Here is an 18586-nt window from a genome sequence, read left to right as displayed (position 1 = left end):
GTGAGGACGCGTGGAAAATTGACGGAGCGATGCTAATGTGGTCATCAAGTAAAATTTCTAAAAAGGACAATCGTCAATTTATATAAAGAATATCTTTGTGTTAATATTTATGCACAATATTTATTATGTTGTTTAATAATTTGAAATCGAATATTTTCGATATATGTCCACTTAAATTAGATAGAGAAAAGTTTTGGTAGCACCTTGAGCTCATTTTTATTTAAAAATAACTATAATAATGAAAAAGAATTCGGGGCGTTACATCAAAGACATACAATCACTGGCATAATTACTTTTACCAGTCATTGAACATCCACTTATTCCACTCAAATTTCTTATTTATGTCCTTCATGATGGCGAATATGTCCTGATAACACTTCTATGCAAGAAGTGTGGATGCGAAAAATACAAAGGTGTACGTCGCTCAAGTTGTCATGTCGCCAACAACTCTTCAACACAGGTAGCGCCTGCGCTTTCGTTTGAAGCCATCATCGTATTAATCTTCGCTGCCACTTCCTCTTGACACTGATGACAGTCAACTGAGAAAGATAGTTCACGAGTAGAGATCTATTTCTTCCTGCCCCGTCGCTTCTCGTCAGAAGATTTCCTTTTACTGCTGCTTGTGGTGGTGGAAACGTTCACGCCAACCCTAACATGTTTGTTTGCTTGGCCTCGTCGCTCGAACCACTACTCTCTCCATTGACCGAGATCGCATCCCTGTTGTCTTCGAGTGCACTATCCTCGAATAGGCTGAATCCTGTTCTGTACAACTTCGTTGGAGTGACAGCATACTTGTTTTCGTCGTAGCTGTCATTGAATAGCTGATGATAGTGAATGTAGATCTCGTCGATGTCATTGTTCTTGAAGTCTTTGTTCACTTGCATAGCATGGGTTGAACAATGATAGTATCTATGAAATGAAATTTGAAATGTATCAATAAAGATAAAACGCAAGAAATGTGAACCAGTTTGAGCTGACACATGTTTATATTTTCATGTTTACCTTTGAGAACAAAGAATATCTCAGAACTAATAAACTTTTCATTATACCAGGTGATAAGCACAATATGATCTAAAGATCTAACACTATTAAACAAGTATATGAATCCTTCTAGCATTTCTTCACAAATATAAGACACCGCATCCTATCTAATTTCATTCATTGTTTTTTCAACAACCAAGTAGATGAAAAGCACTATCAAGCAGGAAATGAGCTTAAATCTCCTAACCAAAATTTTACAACCAACTTTTGCAAACATTTCGTATGCTTTATAACACAGTCAGAATGTTCTCTTACTTAATAGTAAATAAATCAGATATTGAGATTGCGCTTAGTTTGTGGGAAGTCATTTGGACTGTCAGCCAGCTAAGAGTTCAATCTTTGACAAAGGCTTTCAATCAAAATTAGCAAAAAAGTGTTATAACCAACTAGGATGTGTACTTCCATAAATAAATACGAAGATTGAGCTTAGTTTGTGTGGAAATTCTTTTGCACTGACAGCCAGCTTATGAGAAGAGAGTTATTAGAAAAGAACAACGAGAATGTTTCTACTTTAGACCACGAGAAACTTGTTTGAATATCATCACTATCCCCTTGCCATATTGACACATCGAAATGAAATCAATGAAAAATGCACCATGATTTAATACGAGTGTAACTGCTGCCACCAATTTGCAAAGATTGCAATATGAAATGGAAAGTATTAACCAAATATTTCATTACAATTAAAGAACTTTAAAACTAGAAATTGAACCACATCAAGAATTAGGATGAGAGTTGTCAGTTATGATTGCACGAACATGCTCAACCAATCATCCCCAAATCAAGAAAAGCAAGTTATCAAAGTTGGACAACGATTACATTTATGTTTGCTTAAATCTTTTGAAATAATTATGGACTGCTGATAAATATTAATAACTTGTTCAACATTTCTTCAAAGCCTACAAAACAGTCTGATGACAATGTAAACACAAACCAATTCACAAAAAAGCATTGAACGAGCACAGAAATGCACATTTACGACCACGAGTTTTTGAGAAGTTGTGAAACCGTTACCTTAATCTTTCGGTTCCACCATTCGTCCCATGCGATGATTCGACTGGTGGCTTCATTGTACTCGACCCTGCTGCAGTTCACCTGCTCCGATAGACATTTGTGGGTTCGACGCATTGCATCCCAATGGTTGCGCAGTTGCTGCTTGCTCTAGTTGTGGCCAATGACTGAGTTGAAGAGCACGGACACTCGTTCCCTGCCGTGTTTGGTAAAACATCGACAGTTTCGATGTCCCTCAGCAATGACGATTTCGTAGGCTGCAATGAATGCTCGGGTTGCGTCCGAGTTCTACCAGGCATAGGATTTCGAGCCCGAAGCTCGTGCCGTCTCCTTTGCAGCGGACGACATGCCTTGTGGAATGGCTCCTGGCTGGAAAGTAGAACAGGTCCCTCAGGAATGAGGGAAAACCAATGGAAAGTGTGGGAGAAATGGTGAAGGAAGTGAAAGTACCCGTATGCCGACGGGCTCCATTTTTTTTTGGGCGGAGATGCTTCGTTTCGGTGATTTGGTATAGGCTACTGATTGTAAAGAAATGGTCGACGTCGAGCACCTTTTTCCGCACTCTTACTTGTCGCGACAGTCACCACAGTGAAAATCGGCTCCTCTGTGTGTGGAAGGTTTGGTGGTCATAAGGATTGTGATGCAGAATGTCGTCGGTTTCAGCCCCAAGCTGAGAGAGTTCTTCTGTCGGTGGGAGGGATAGTTTGAGAAAAAAGGAAAGTTTATGCATTGCACACTGTCGCATGGTTTGCCAGACAAGTGACTACCAACTGTTCAAAAATGTATTAATGACAAAATAAAATGGCTACCAAACAACTCCTAAATGGTAACAAGCAGCCAGATGCATCTTACCAGGATGCTCAATACAAGTCCACAGGCTACCCTGTTTTGGTACATTCAAAGGGGGGTATATTTATCAGTTTACAACAAATTTATTGAGAAAATAAAAGAAAATATTGTCTTCCGTACTTAAAAGGTCATCTAGGACATTTTGCATCATTCTGCAAAGATGGGGGGTATTTCGCTTTTTTGAGGTCCAAGGGATTTTGCATCAATTATTCAATAAAAATTACACGACTTCATTGAAACAGTGCCACAAAAGTGGCTCTTTTATTTTAGTTGCCATATTTGGGAAATTTTGAAATTGACACTCGATTTATAGACCTTGTTGCAACTTTGTCACCAACCTTTTACTCAGCGCCAAATAAATCTTTTAGCTTTTGAAGTATCATTGGTCTTTACTCATCAGCTATGGTCCATTTACCTTTAAAATGATATATTTGTTTTTTTTATATTGAAAGACATTAATGCTCTTATATTTATTTAACATATAAAAAGACAAAAAATAAAAATGAAAAAGGAAATGTCTGCATAAACCCTATTGTAGCTCTAACCACCTACCTGACCTAGCACAATTGCTGAAGTGGCTCGCCATCCGTATCTACCTTTGGTGGCTCCTCACCCTTTTCTCATTGGTTGTCATCACCCTTCCTTTCCGCCACCCATCCCAGCGCTAATTCCCCAACGCTAAACAGATAAGACAAACAATAGAAATGTTGAAACATACTAAACGAAATTAATTTAATAAATTTTCCCAAGTTACAAAGAGGAGATTAGGGTTGGACAATGGGTAGTAATACAAATCCAAAACGAAATGAAATTCTAAGTGCTAATCACGAGGACAGTAATATAAATCCAGAATGAAAACAAGAGATGGCAAAACTGCCCAAAGCTAGCTCTTCAGCCAAGCGCTTCCACCAACGGATGAAGATCTTCACGACGAGAACACAGGAGATGGGAGAAAGTCTAAGAGCTTTAACAGCGAAAAACTCTTTCTCACGTGCGATGGCATTAAATCCCAAAATAGACTTTCACTTGGAATCTGGAGAAACCCATCCTGAGCCTACCGTAAGTTTTTTATTTCCATCCGATTAGCAGTGTCACAATATTTGAGCATCCAATAACTCGAACAGTTTGCTTCACAAGCGATGGTAGAACCGCCAAGCTATCGGATCTCAAAGCAGATTTGACAAGTTAAGGAAGAAAGTAAGCTCCCGAGAAATGAAGTATAATCTCATCATGAGGATAGAAAGGCGAGCTTGCTGAAATATTCTTGCTAAACTCCACAATACCAAGAGTACGAAGATAAACCAGCGATATCTTATGAGTTAGATGAATACGATGAGAGCTTGCTACTTTCAAAGGAGATTAGAGGATTACCATTCAGGATAATTTTGTCGAAATTGGAGTTCATGACTTGCGAAAATAAATATTTAAAAAATGAAGTCCACCTCTTCAAATCTGAACTTAATCTTTTAACGAGACAAGTGAAGACATCCAAAAACCTTCAAAATATAACCTTTGATGCTTTAGAGGCTACAAACAAGGAAAAGACGAAGTTGAAGGCCCAAGTTGAGGTAGCTGACTAGCCAATTGATTCTAACTCCTCTCATATTCACATAATTTATCTCCTACAAACTAGTACAAATTGTTAGAAGAATGTGGCCAAGGCTTCAGAGGTGGAAGAGGCTGTCGTGAGCACTCTGACGATCAATTTGAATATATGTAAATAGTTGTGGGATGAATAGAAGATGTAAGCCACAATAATGTACATGTACCAGGGTGTATAAAAGAGTAATGAAAGAGCAATATTATTATGAGTGTATAAAATTGAATCACCTTCAAATGACATTAAGCCCTCGTTCGGTCCTATTAAATTCTATTTCATTTTTCTCTATCCTATTTTCAATCACACAATCTTCTATAAAATAATATTACAAGTAAATCGAGAATTTTTCCTTCTTTTTTAGCCACTCATTTAAAAAAAAAAAAATACTATTCCACTCATTTTCATTTCAAAAAATGGAGACCAAACGAGGGCTAAGTGTGACGTTTAAAAGAGGTGAAATGATTATCGTTGGATGAGGAAACACAGCTTCACCTTGATGGCCGAAACGCCTTACCATAGACATCATCCACCAGTCCTAGTTTAGGGGCATTCAATGATTCTAAAATGTAGCCACCTTACGACTGTGTGATTGAGACTTATTAGCTTCGGGTTGGTGCCATAGAAGGTTATTTTGCCTCACCTCATTCATGTATGGTTTGACCCCTTCATGGGTGGTCAATGGAGTGCATTATTTTAATTACCCAAGGATTTCGGATAGGTCGAGTAGGATAGTGATGGAGAGTCAGAGATTAAGTTCGATTGTTACGTGGCTTCCACGTGATCGATTCTTGGAGCCTTGTTGGATGAGGCGTAATATCAATCTTTGAATATTCAAAAATATTAAATTCAAATGGTACTGATCCATCCTTCATCTAATGGTTGAACCACAAACTCGGGGACTCCATCATGATTTGGGTTGGGTTTGTTAGCTTAGTAACCACCGTTAAATAATAGATATCAACATGCAAGTTCTTTAATATAATTAATTCTGTGGATTGTATTCCTTCTAGTTGTTGATAGATTATTATAAATCAGTTAGCACTTTATCAGTTAGTACTTTAATAAATAAGAGTATTTATGTAGTTTGAAATAATAAGTGTTGTGATATTTTCAAATGAAGTCGTGTTTTGTTTTGCAAAAAATCATATATTTAGTAGATTTTGATATTAAAAAAAATTGATAAAATAAGTGATAGAAAAGTTGATAAAAGCTGTAGATCCCATGAAATAAATTATTAAAATTAATTAAATCTATACCAATCAGCGGCTAAGTTTCTTTGAATTAATTTACGGTGGTGTTCTCAACTAAAATTTTAATGAATTTTAAATGATTATAAATTCTAATGAATTTGGTGAATTTAAATAGATTCTTACAAATTTCATAAGAATATCATCAAATATGGTGAAATTTCAAAAGATTTACTTATATGTATTTTTAAGCTTGAAATCCATCCAAATATTTTAAAATCGTTCTATTAATGAAATCTTTATAAATCCACTAATTATTGAGTAAATTTTAAAGGATTTCATTAAAATTTAGGGTACACCTAAATTTTAATGAATTTAATTAAAATCCAATAAAATCTCAATTGAAAATACCTAAATTTAGAATGACTTTCAAAATTCATTGCAATCTCAATTGTGGACACCCCCTTAGCTTGTGGTTTTTATTTCCTTTAAATTATTTGAAATTAGCGCATGATTAGGCAACTCGTTAACTATCTTCCACTAATATATCTATGACTTTTCCCGGATAAGCTCAAATGTCGATAGGCCATTCGTCGTCACCCATTTTCGTGTTGACTTAGCATCTATATAATCCACATCCACAGCTTCAATTCATTCATTGTCTGGAACATCGTCCTGACACAAACAGAAGTTGTCAGGGCAAAGAGGAAAAAAAAAAATTGAATAAAAGGAGAGGAGAAATATAAATACAAAATAGAAGAAACATTTATATTTATACGATATAATGGTTGGAAAAGTTGCCATCTCAGCTGTATCGTTGGTTCTTGTGGTCGGTGTTGTCATCGGCATGGTGGCAGTTGTCCACCGCAGTGACTCTCCCGACAATGATAAACATAACATGTCAGCCTCTATGAAGGCTGTTACCACCATTTGTGCTCCTACAACGTACAAGGATGCCTGCGTTAGGAGCCTCGAGTCTGTAGCAAATAATGAAACAGCCACCCCGAAGGACTACATCATGGCAGCAATTCTGGCCACTCTTGACGAGGTGAAGAAATCATTTAATGTCACCGGCAAGACTGTTGTTAACAAGGATGATGATCCTTACGATCACATGGCAGTCGAAGACTGTAAGGACTTGTTAGATTATGCCATCGATACACTTCAGGCATCGTATTCTAGCGTAGGTGAAAGCGATATGCACACCATTCAAGATCGTGCAAATGAGCTTCGGAGTTGGATGACTGCTGTTTATTCCCTTCAGTCGTCGTGCCTCGATCAAATTCAAAAGCCCGAGTACAAATCAGCCATTGAGAATGGCATGATAAATGCTACTCAGCTTACCCACAATGCCATTAACATAATTGCTGAGCTTTCTGAAGTTCTAAAGACATTTAATGTGCCAATAAATCTGCAGGCCAACCGTCGTCGTTTGCTTGATGTGGGCGAGATTGGCGAAGATGGATACCCCACTTGGTTCGGTGCTGCAGATCGTAAGTTGATGGAAGCACACCAGAAAGGGGGTGTCGCACCTAATGCAGTTGTCGCCAAGGATGGTAGTGGACAATTCAAGACAGTAGCAGCTGCTCTTGCAGCTTACCCCAAAAACTTCAACGGCAGATACACCATCTATGTCAAAGCAGGTGTCTACGAAGAGTTCATCACCATGGACAAGAAGCAGACCAATGTTTTCATTTATGGTGATGGCCCTGGGAAAAGCATTATCACAGGGAACAGAAACTATGGAATCATGAAGATTGGCACAATGAAAACTGCCACATTCTGTAAGTTTAAATATATACATACATACATACATACATACATACATATATATATATATATATATATATATATATATATATATCACGAGTCATGACAGAATGGTAAATGAAAATCAATGATAACGAAACACAATTATATGCAGCTGCTGTAGGAAACGGATTCATCGCTAGGGGATTGACGTTCCGCAACGATGCTGGTCCAGATGGCCACCAAGCTGTGGCTCTTCGTGTCCAATCTGACATGGCCGCTATATTCGACTGCAGCATTGAGGGCTACCAAGATACATTATACTATCACGCATTCCGTCAATTTTACAGAAACTGTGTCATTTCTGGTACGGTCGACTTCATCTTCGGCATGGGCGATGCAGTTATTCAGAACAGTTTGATCATAGTGAGGAAGCCAAATGCCAATCAACAAAACACCATTACTGCTGATGGAAGAGAAGTGGCTAGGGGTACCAATGGATTGGTCCTACAGAACTGCAGGATAATTCCAGAAAAGGAACTCTTCCCATTGAGATTCCAAATTCCCACCTACCTCGCGCGCCCATGGAAGGCAGAAGCCCTTACCGTCACTATGCAAAGCGAGTTGGGTGATTTGATCCGCCCTGAGGGCTATATGAAATGGGACGGCGCAAACTTCCATCAAACTTGTGAGTTCTATGAGTTTGCAAACCGCGGCCCTGGATCCGACACCAGTAAAAGAAGTAAAGAATTCACAAAATTCAAAGTTCTCAATGCAGGCGAAGCTGCCAAATACACTCCCGGCCAATTTCTTTCTGGTTCCCAGTGGTTGAAGAACACAGGTGTACCTTTCCAACTCGGATTGTGAACATCAACGCACATTAGTGTAGGACAGTCAAGAATTTAGGATCACTTTGTACCTCACGATTTCTTTGTGCATATGCTCTTTCTGGGACTTAGAATTTCTCAATTCTAATACAAAATATTTATTAGATCGAATGTATCATTTTTTATTTTTTATATTTGCATTTATAATTAACCTAGCTATTTCTGGCATAACAATTTTTCTATACCAGAAAATGTATTCTAAATACGTATTCTGTTGACCATCAATAAACTATGCAATTTTTACATTCAACTCTACCAGCAAAGGCTCCCTTTTTGCGCTTCGTGTATATATAAACATATTTGTTACAAATATAAATTACGTGGCATACAAATGACGAAGGGGATCCTATATATGTCCATGCGGCGTCAACTATATATTCAATTGATTGACCATATTTAATTAAAGAGAAATATTCATATATAAGATGTTAAGTATTTACTCATTTCAAAGATAAGAACAAAGGTTTCAAATTTTGAAAATCATATATTTATTAAAATTTACTTAGTTTTAATTAATTAATTATATATTTTATTAATTAAATATATTAAGTCACAGATTTATACAATTTGATCACAAATTAATGATCACATATTATTTTTTGGTTACAAATCAAAATTTTTATATGTCACAAATTATTTTACTATCACAAATCAAAAATTTATAAGTTGTGATTTATATATCGATCACAAATCACAAATATTATAAGTCACAACTTAATATACAGTCACAAATTATCAAATTATCAATTTCAAATTAACAATTTTCTAAGTCACACATTATTTTTTGATCATAATTGATCTTTTTCATTGGTTATATATTGTTTATTGATCACGGATTAATCAATTTAATGGTCATAATAACACTTGTGACCACATCACCAGACCACACCACCAAGACCAACCAAAAAATTCTCAAAACTATAATCACCGTCGCCGCTGCCATCGTTGCCACCACCACCAATCCACAAAATAATCAATCTATTGTTTACAGTTTGGTTACTAGCACTTTTCTCACCCCACACCACAACTGTCAAATTCACCACCACCATTGCTGTCACCAACAAAAATCACACTGACCACCAAATCCAGCAAAGCCACCATCACTGCCACCTCTACCTCCTCAACTTCCCGTCATCGTTGAACATCTTTTCCTTGCACCACCATCACCAATATCAACCAAAAAAATGCCCTACACAAAATATCACCACAAACAAATCACCACCACCTCCCAATCGATCTAGTCCAAGATGAATCTGGCACATATTAAAAAAATTACAATTGAAACCCTAAACTTTACTATTCATCCACCGCCATGGTAACAACCTCGCCACCAGAAAACAACAACTGAAACCATGACCTGCAAACCGCCACTGCAAAGCTTGCAACCCCCCATCAATGTGTGCAAATTTAAGCATTGTGACGACGCTTCCATAAACTACACTATTCATCCAACATCTCCACGATAACATCGCCAAAAAAAAAAAAAAAAACAAGAGCCACAACAATGACACCCAAGGCCGCCAACATAGCGCTTGCATATCCTGCAACGCTAGCAACTTGACCAAACACCAACACCACCTGCGTGCATGGGACAGCTCCAGTTTCACAGCCTGTGAACGTCAGGGTGCATTGATATAATGTCAGCATCCCGGTTCTGCTTCGAACGCACCACATAGAAGCAGATTGCACATCTTATGTGCTTGTCGTCGAGCATCTGTCAACGATGATACGCCTGTCACCGTGCACGGTAGTCGACGATGTTGGTATAGGTTAGGGACGGAAAAAGAAACAAATCGCACCGCTTATGTGCTTGTCATCGTGTGCCTGTCACTGCGCTCGATGATTGTCGATGTTGATATAAGGTGGGGACGAGTGTGTGAGAAAAATGAAATGGGACAAATATGAACAGGGTTTGTGGGGATTGGGGTTAGGTAGGTATGGGTATGGAATTTAATTAATTAAATTTTATTTTATAATATTATGAAGTTTTTTCAAGCATAAATATTTTTGAAGCAGATTCTCCACCTAAGCCCCTGTTTGATCCCCATTAAATTATATTCCATTACATTCTATTTTTCTCTCTCCTATTTTCAACCACACAATCTTCCATAAAATAATATTACACGTAAATCGAAATTTTTTTATTATTTTTCAACCAATCATTTTTTCAATAAAACACTATTCCCCCCATTTTCATTACAAAAAATGGGGGTCAAACAGGGGCTAAATATCAAAGACAACAACAAGAGATGAAGAAAAAATGGCTTCGAAGGTCATCTCAACACAGAAAAGGAATTCTTCAGCCAAAAAATTTATGGCAAATACAAAATGTTGTTGTGGGAATCTAAATACTTGGAGCTATAAAATCCAATTTTGAAGAACTATTATCTTTGGTTTCATAGTAGAGAAAAATGATAGGAAAAATGTAGGCGAGACTTTAGCTGAAAACTTAGCCAATCTTCAGCCTTCGATTGCTACCATCGAGGGTCGTCGAGGACTCCGTAGCTTCGACAGGTAGCAACCCAACTAAAAAATCATGTTGCGAAGCTCCAAAATCTATTCAAACTATGGCTCGTGCACTATCTATTTGCTAAAATGCTTAGCCCAACATTCTTCTTGAAAAAGTGTTTGCTTGTAGCTAATTCTTCCAAGAATTTAGAAAGCAACTTTGAATACAAGATGCTCGACCAAATGCTCAACGCTAAAATTTCTCATTGTATGGCTGCATTAATCAAACATGATTTGAGCCTAACTATAAGACATCATCTATTCGAGGTCATCTTATAAGATTTCGATAGTTAGAACGCTATTCGTCAGATTCTTATTCTTGACTTCACGAGATATTTATTCCTCACATCTCGCTATCATCAAGCTTAACTGTAAGTCATCGTCCTTTTGAGGCCAGATTATAAGACTCCGATAGTTCGAGAGCTATTCGAGAGATGTTTATTCAGTGCCTTGTTAAGCATTCATGGCTTTGCGAGATGTTTATTCATGCCTTCTCATTGTTGTCAAGTCTAGCTTTAAGACCTCGTCTATTTGAGGTTGCTTATAAAACTCCAATAGTTCGAGAGCTATTAGCAATATGTTTATTCCTTGCTTCTCCATATGCTTATTTCTAGATTTACGAGATGTTTATTATCGCTTCTCATATACTTATTTATGGCTTCGCGAGATGTTTATTCATAGCCGTAAGACCTCGTGAGTCCAAGGTGCTTATAAGACTTTGATAGTTCGAGAGTTATTAGCAGGATGTTTATTCTCTGCTTATCCAAATGCTTAGTCCTGGCTTCACAAGATGTTTATTCCTCATTTTTCATTATCTTTTAGCCTAGCTGTAAGACCTCGTCCATCCAAGGCGGCTTATAACACTTCGACAGTTCTTGAGCTATTAGAGAAATGTTTATTCCCTGCTTCTCTATATGCTTATTCTTAACTTCATGAGATGTTTATTCCCACCTCTTACTATCTGGAGCCTAGCTGTAAGACATCTTTTATTTGAAGCCGCTTATAAGACTTCGCTAATTTGAGAGCTCTTAGTGGGATGTTTATTCTCTGCTTCACCGAATGCTTATTCTTTGCTTCACCGAATGTTTATTCTTGTGTTCGCGAGATGATTATTTCTCCTTTTTCACTATTGACGAACTTAGTTATAAGTCCTCGTCTATTCGAGATTAGCTTATAAGACTCTGACAGTTCATGACTAGCCCTCTACTAATATTTATTCATCACTCTACAAGATACCTCGCTATGCGAGATGATATCGTTGAACCAAGCTATAAGACATCGTCTATTTGAGGCCAGCTTATAAGTCTTCGATAGTTTAATAAACTTCATGATGCCTCTACATCAGCTTATCACAAGCTACTTAATACTCAGAGCCATGTCTCTGCATTAGCTATAACATAACTATATCTATTTTTAGAGAGCTCATCATGCTATTGCATTACAGTTACATATATTTTAGAGCTTTGCTTCTACTTCAGCTATGTCACATCAACTTATCTTCAGAGATCTTATATTATCCCATGGATGAATAAACTATCCACCATGTAGGAAGCTTTTGGCATTGATGAACCATTCACCATGCAAGGATGTCATTTATCGCTTCGTAAGGAAATTGATGGGCCCACCTTAATATCTACGAAGACAAAACCTTCTATGGCTATATCAAGCACCATAAAGGAAACCCTTACACGGAAGAGCCACCCCTTTGTAAGGAAGTAAAACAACCTCCACAAGGACAAATGTGATACCTCCCATAAAGAGCCACACTTTGCTACCTTAGAGGTTAACTCGTTCTATGGCTGGCCCAAACAACATGGAGAAAGCCCTTAACATGGATGTACCACCCATATTAAGGATATCAACTTATCATAACTATATATATTCATAGCATGGCTTCTGCTATCATATCTGATGCATATCTTTTGCTAATTACATTCAGAACATCGTCTCTACTGCTCATATTCAAAGTCTCGCCTCTGCATTAGTTTCATTATAGTGGCTTATATGTCAAGTCCAACCCACATATAAATATTCCACTCAGACTTGTGGGATTATTGTGATACTGGTATCTTTTTATCATTACATTATCACTGCTAGCTTGTTATAACTCTATTTTTCACTACTGCCAGTACGTATGTCACATTATCTACATCATCAACATGTTACTTGCTTCCCATTAACAATACTTTTACACTAGCTTTGGAAGCATATGATTTACTATGATGCATGATAGACCTTCTACACATTATGTTTTGGAGAAATTTAACTATTACTATTTCTCTTTATTGTCATTATTTGGAGGTGCAAAGGGACCTTATATTTATTTTGTACATGTGCAATGGATTTATTGTATTGTATTACAGGTTGGTTGAATCCATATTATAGGGTGATGTTGCTAAAATTTCAACAAATTATATAACACATCTTTCGAGGCAATATGTAAGTCCTCGCTTATTGAGACTCGCACAGATATTTTTGAGGTAGTTCATAAGTCCTCATTTATTGGATCAACTTATATTCTTGAGGCAATTCATAAGCCTTTGCCTATTTAAGATCTATGCATATTTCGAGACAGTATGTAAGTCCTCGCTTATTGGAGTTACTTATTTTTTATGAGACAATTTATAAGACCTAGCCTATTTGAAAGCTTACATTTCGAAGTCCGACTTGCACATGAGAATGTAAGACTCGGACATGGGGACTATTGTTAAGCCTATAAATTGCATGGCATACGCATGACGGAGAGAGTCCCATATATGTTGATGTGGCGTCAATTATTCAATTGATTGGGCATATTTAATTAAATGACTTTGTATTCGGCTTGAAACTCGTCCCATTAGCCCCACTTGACCCATCCATTTCTCTATATATATGTGAATCCATGTCACCTAAGTTATATTTTTTCTAACCCTAACCAAACCCCTATCCAGTCTCTTGCACTCTATATATTTTGCCTGGCAGTTGACTTCACCTTTGGAGTGTAAATGGTCATCGAACCCTTTTCTCGACCCGTGGCCTTCGCCTCCTAGTGAGGTGTTCGAGTATACAGGTAATGGTTGCATGAAAGGAACGCAGTCGGGATTTCGTTGACACATTTTTTTAGGTCAAATTCATTAAAATTATTAAACACTATTATCATCCTATTTTTTATGGTTGCATGAAAGTTGTGCTTTATAGTGTATCTTGATTAAATTCATTAAATTTATTAAACACTATTATCATCCTATTTTTTATGAAATTCATTTTAATCACAAGAGAAGAATTATTGGAATTAAAAGGGATTGATAAAAAATATTTTAAGTAAAAGTTAAGTTAGCGGCAAATTATGTAATATACTTGTGTTTAACCTTGATTATTAGAAAAACATTATCTGTTTAAAGACATAGTTATTTACTTATAAGTTGATTACCTTTTCAAGAAGTAATTCTTACATAATTATTATTAAAATAAGTAACATATTTATTTTTTATTTTGATTAGTAAAAACAACTATTCATCAAGCGATTTTTTTTTTATTTTTATTTTTTGTCTACTTGCATGATTTATCGTATTTTAAGTTTTTTTTTTTTTTTGGTTTGTGTACTGTGTGTATATATGTAATTGATCCATTAATTTTGGTTAGTTTCGAGTATTGGAATGCTCCATCTACTTTGACCAACTCCAATGCTAAAATTTATAGCACGCAAAAGGTTGCCACATAAATTAAAATATACAATATCTACAAAAGTTCATCTCAAATACAATATGTTTAGGACTACCCCTAGTTGATATGACAGGAAAAGTAGAAAACCGTCTAAATGGAGTGAGAAACGATATTCAATATTTTCTTTCTTTCTTATGTTTTATTATTTTCACAGTTTCTCTTCTCGTCGTTGTTATGGTCAAAAGCGTATCATTAATTCGTTGTAGGTATGGATCAATCATCTTAAATTAAAAAGTCCTAACTTATGTAATCAACTCCTAACTTATAACGTTTTTCACTTTAGTTACTTGTTTGTTCAAATCCTACAAACATACATGTCATTGACAAGTAAAATTTAAAATCATTACAAGTATCATTCCCACAAGGATTTAGATTCTAATTTGTGTTCTATCATTTTGTGCTAAAAATTGAATAATCACATAATCAATTGTTAAATGAGATGTTCCATAAGCCTACTGATTATTCTACTTCAGTGCCGTACCTGTGTTTCGCGGGGCCTGAGGCGAGATTCAGAATTTGGGCCCCTACTTCATAGCAAACAATGATTTTTTTTTTCATATTATTTATAAGAGTTTCAAGGAACTAAATTTTTAACATAAAATCCATAATAAAGCAACAAATAAAAATGAAATTCAAAATATTTATATTATAATCAAATAGCAATACAAAGATGTATAAGAAAATGTTCTAAACCATCATTTAAATACAACTCGTCTTGCGGTTTTTGAGGCAAAAATATCAATCAATTTTGTATAGTCGAGTTGTTCAACCATTTCTTTTTCAATGGACAACATAGCTAATCCATTCAATTTTTGCTATGACATGGTTGATCGAAGATAAGGTTTGATCAATTTCAATTTGGAGAAACTTCTTTCTGCCGATGCAACTGTAACCGGTATAGTGAGCAAAATCTTGTAAGCAATGCAAGCATTCGGAAAACAACCATTCATTTTCTTCAAGTAATTTAGCACATCAATTGCTCTTTTTGTTTCTCCAGGTAAATAGCACTTCAAAACTAACAACTCCGTACATAAGTCATCACCAATAATGTCTAAATGTCCATTATGGCTCAAATACTGCTCAAGATTCTTACAAGATTTCAACAAACTGTTAACATCCATACTCTTTAATCTCTCCGAATTAAACAAAAATCCAAATGTCTCTTCATAATGTTTAAATTGTTCAAACCTAGTTTGAAGTGAAGATCGAGCTTGGTTAATTATAAAGAGAAAGTAATCAACTCGAAAAGATTCTTCAGTTGATAGTGTTACCTCTTCACTGCCACTTTCATCAAACTAACAGCTTCAATTCCCATTTCAACCGCTATTTGTTTAGCTTCATCCATGGCACTGGCAAATCCAGATTCTCCATAATTTTCGAGAAACAAAATAAGTGCTTCTAAAAGCTTGATGGCCTCATCAATATCTATATTTTCTGCTTGAAAAAATTTACTCACAGTATTGAAAGCATGCAACAACTTATACCAAATAACCATACCAAGTAAGAACTCAAAATTTTCAAGTTCATATGTTGCTAATGACTTAGCTTCACTCTTTGTTTTAGGATCTTCAGCAATGTTTGCCAAGTCAAGTAAAGCGTCTCTTATTTATACAGATTGCTCTTTTATAGGTTTGACACTTTCCACATGACTTTTCCAACGTGTTTGGGACAATGGCTTAAGTGTTAGACCTTCAACCTTATCTTTAAAAATTTTCCATCGTTTGGGAGAAGAAGAGAACACTGTATAGATGCGTTGTATCACTCCAAAGAAGGACATAGCTTTAGAACAACAATTTGCCATGTCACATAATGCTAGATTCAGGCTATGACAACCACATGGAGTATAGAAAGCTCTAGGATTTATTTCAAGTAACCTTTTTTGTACACCTTTATGTCTCCCGCTCATGTTAGCTCCATTATCATACACTTGACCTCTTATATTGTCAACATCAAGCTCAAGATTCGTTAACACATTCGTAAGTTCAGTGAAAAGTCCCAGTCCTGATGTATCGTCTACTTTCAAAAATTCAATCCAATATTCTTGTACCATCGAAGAGTCCATTGATTCATCCACACATCGTATTACTAGAGACATTTGCTCCTCATGACTCGCATCTGGAGTACAATCAAGTATGACAGAAAAATATTTTGCATGTTTTACTTTTGTGACAATTGCACTTCTCACCTCGCCTGCCAAAGTTTGTATCAATTCATTTTGAATTTTAGGACCAAGATATGTAAACTGAATCTCACGTGCTTGAGCACGTCGAATGTGTTCTCTTATTATTGAATCAAATTCAGCAACCATTTCTATCATTTGCAAAAAAAGTCCATTGTTCTCCACGTAAAGTTGCTCACAATTTTCGTGAAATGCCAAAGTATTTTTAGCAAGTCATTTAACAATAGCAATTATCCTCGTTAGTACTTGTCTCCAATGCTTTCTTTCTTTGTTGATGGCCAATTGTATATTTTTATCAATTGTATCCTTTGTTTGAAGCCTATTTTCTAGTTCCATCCAACTAGTCATGCAGCCTATATGCTCCTTAGACACTTCATGATTTGTAAGGCGACGATGCATATTATGCCAATCTTTATATCCCTCGTTACCCAATTGACCAATACTTTTCAACGTTCTTTTTGTTTTAAACAACTTGCAGGAAAAACAAAATATCATGTCTAAAGAAATGGAATACACTAACCATCTTCTATCAGTTATCTGCCCATTTGCAAGTAGCCGCTTATAGTATTATGATTCAAAATGTCTACCTTGACTATCTTTGGGAAACAAGATGCCATCAACTCTTTTTGGACCTATTTCAACTAAAAAGTCCCTCGTCTTTTGATCAATGTGGATGTCCTTCCAATTTTCGGGATCTTCAAAATTCAAAGAAAAACAATTGTCTTGATTTAAATCTTCATGTTGAATATTATTTGCCTAATTTTGCTTTGATTCATCCACATTGGCAGGTTCAATCACTTCCTCGTTCTCTTTCCATTCATCCACATTGTCATTATCATTCTGATTCTGTTGTTCCTCAATCAATAAGTTTTCTGGTGTTCCTTCCTTCTCTTTTTGTTTCTTGTTATTAAAGTACTTCTCCATATCTCCAGTCTGGCTTCGAATTAATGCCTCTACTCTTTCTCTCTTTTTCTTTTTTTGAGCTCCAGATGCATATTTAGGAGCCATGGTATTTGATTCAAGTCACTCAACAACTATCAATAACCTGCAAGGATCCCAAATTGGTCCAAAAATATTAGTACATTAATATTGTCTAATGTGATTATTAAACTAGAGTTAAACCAAAAATTCAGATTTATTACAATTTGAATGAGTGGATGTGGGGAAAACAAGCCCCTTTGAAAATGGAATGAGGCAAGAAATTCTACATTTCTACCCTTCCCAAATATGGAAAATCCAGTTGCAAATCATGCCATCTGAATTTACCCCACCAAGATACGAGTCAGGGCTTCTCCAGTTTTCCATACCCGACCCAACTCAACAAACTTATCATCACACTATCAGTCTATCACAATTCACAGCCAGAAGCCTACGAGGAAAGGAACGCGAAAGCAGAAACTAAAGTCTAAAGGTTTAGCCGTTCAGTTGAAATAAAAGACCTGAATTTGCCCCACCAAGATACGAGTCAGGGCTTCTCCAATTCTCCATACCCGACCCAACTCAACAAACTTATCATCACACTATCAGTCTATCACAATTCACACAGCCAGCAGCCTACGACGAAAGGAACGCGAAAGCAGAAACTAAAGCCTAAAGGTTCAGTTGAAACAAAAGAGCATCTGAGCATGTTTGGCTAAGGTTATAATTTACTTATAAGATTCATTTTCTATTAATGCATAGCATAATAGCATTACTCATATGAATTGATAAAGATGAGAAAATAAAAAAGAGTTGTTTCAGCAAACGCAAGCGCAGGCACAGCCACACAGGCAAAGTTGCAAATCCGCCAAATCGCAGCGTGAAATAAATTAAATAATTACAACTACCGGCACTGCAGAAAGGGTTAAACTTAATTGGTTAAGGGTTGTTGATT

General features: G+C 36.2%; 3 protein-coding genes across 3 annotated transcripts; 1 reads left to right on the top strand and 2 right to left on the bottom strand.

Annotated features, from left to right (window-relative positions):
- Nucleotides 1-204: 204 nt before the first annotated feature.
- Nucleotides 205-3031, bottom strand: LOC111373190. The gene is made up of 3 exons (XM_022995689.1): nt 2503-3031; nt 2056-2421; nt 205-909 (listed from the first exon to the last, which is right to left on the bottom strand). The coding sequence occupies exons 2-3, from the start codon at nt 2109-2111 to the stop codon at nt 639-641; spliced, it is 327 nt and encodes a 108-aa protein (XP_022851457.1). The 5' UTR covers nt 2112-2421; nt 2503-3031; the 3' UTR covers nt 205-638.
- Nucleotides 3032-6364: 3333 nt separating this feature from the next.
- LOC111373189 (pectinesterase-like) lies at nt 6365-8435 on the top strand. Its single transcript, XM_022995688.1, has 2 exons — nt 6365-7472; nt 7613-8435. The coding sequence occupies exons 1-2, from the start codon at nt 6473-6475 to the stop codon at nt 8302-8304; spliced, it is 1692 nt and encodes a 563-aa protein (XP_022851456.1). The 5' UTR covers nt 6365-6472; the 3' UTR covers nt 8305-8435.
- Nucleotides 8436-15349: 6914 nt separating this feature from the next.
- On the bottom strand, nt 15350-16842 carry LOC111373185 (zinc finger MYM-type protein 1-like). The gene is made up of 3 exons (XM_022995685.1): nt 16224-16842; nt 15806-16100; nt 15350-15722 (listed from the first exon to the last, which is right to left on the bottom strand). Exons 1-3 carry the CDS (start codon nt 16840-16842, stop codon nt 15350-15352), a joined length of 1287 nt encoding a protein of 428 aa, XP_022851453.1.
- Nucleotides 16843-18586: the final 1744 nt, after the last annotated feature.

This window comes from Olea europaea, unplaced genomic scaffold, assembly GCF_002742605.1.
Source record: "Olea europaea var. sylvestris unplaced genomic scaffold, O_europaea_v1 scaffold1082, whole genome shotgun sequence".
Taxonomy (NCBI): Eukaryota; Viridiplantae; Streptophyta; class Magnoliopsida; order Lamiales; family Oleaceae; genus Olea; species Olea europaea.
This window is presented reverse-complemented; position numbering and strand designations above follow the sequence as displayed.

What these genes read in the sequence shown, in the direction of transcription:
- LOC111373189 (XM_022995688.1), top strand. Translation starts at nt 6,473, where the DNA reads ATGGTTGGAAAAGTTGCCATCTCAGCTGTATCGTTGGTTCTTGTGGTC. An exon ending in AATGAAAACTGCCACATTCT is followed by an intron (nt 7,473 to 7,612) that starts GTAAGTTTAAAT and finishes AATTATATGCAG; the next exon opens with CTGCTGTAGGAAACGGATTC.
- LOC111373185 (XM_022995685.1), bottom strand. Translation starts at nt 16,842, where the DNA reads ATGGTTGCTGAATTTGATTCAATAATAAGAGAACACATTCGACGTGCT. An exon ending in TTTTAAAGATAAGGTTGAAG is followed by an intron (nt 16,101 to 16,223) that starts GTCTAACACTTA and finishes ACATTGCTGAAG; the next exon opens with ATCCTAAAACAAAGAGTGAA. An exon ending in ATGAAAGTGGCAGTGAAGAG is followed by an intron (nt 15,723 to 15,805) that starts GTAACACTATCA and finishes ACTTCAAACTAG; the next exon opens with GTTTGAACAATTTAAACATT.
- LOC111373190 (XM_022995689.1), bottom strand. Translation starts at nt 2,111, where the DNA reads ATGAAGCCACCAGTCGAATCATCGCATGGGACGAATGGTGGAACCGAA. An exon ending in GGTGGAACCGAAAGATTAAG is followed by an intron (nt 910 to 2,055) that starts GTAACGGTTTCA and finishes TTCATTTCATAG; the next exon opens with ATACTATCATTGTTCAACCC.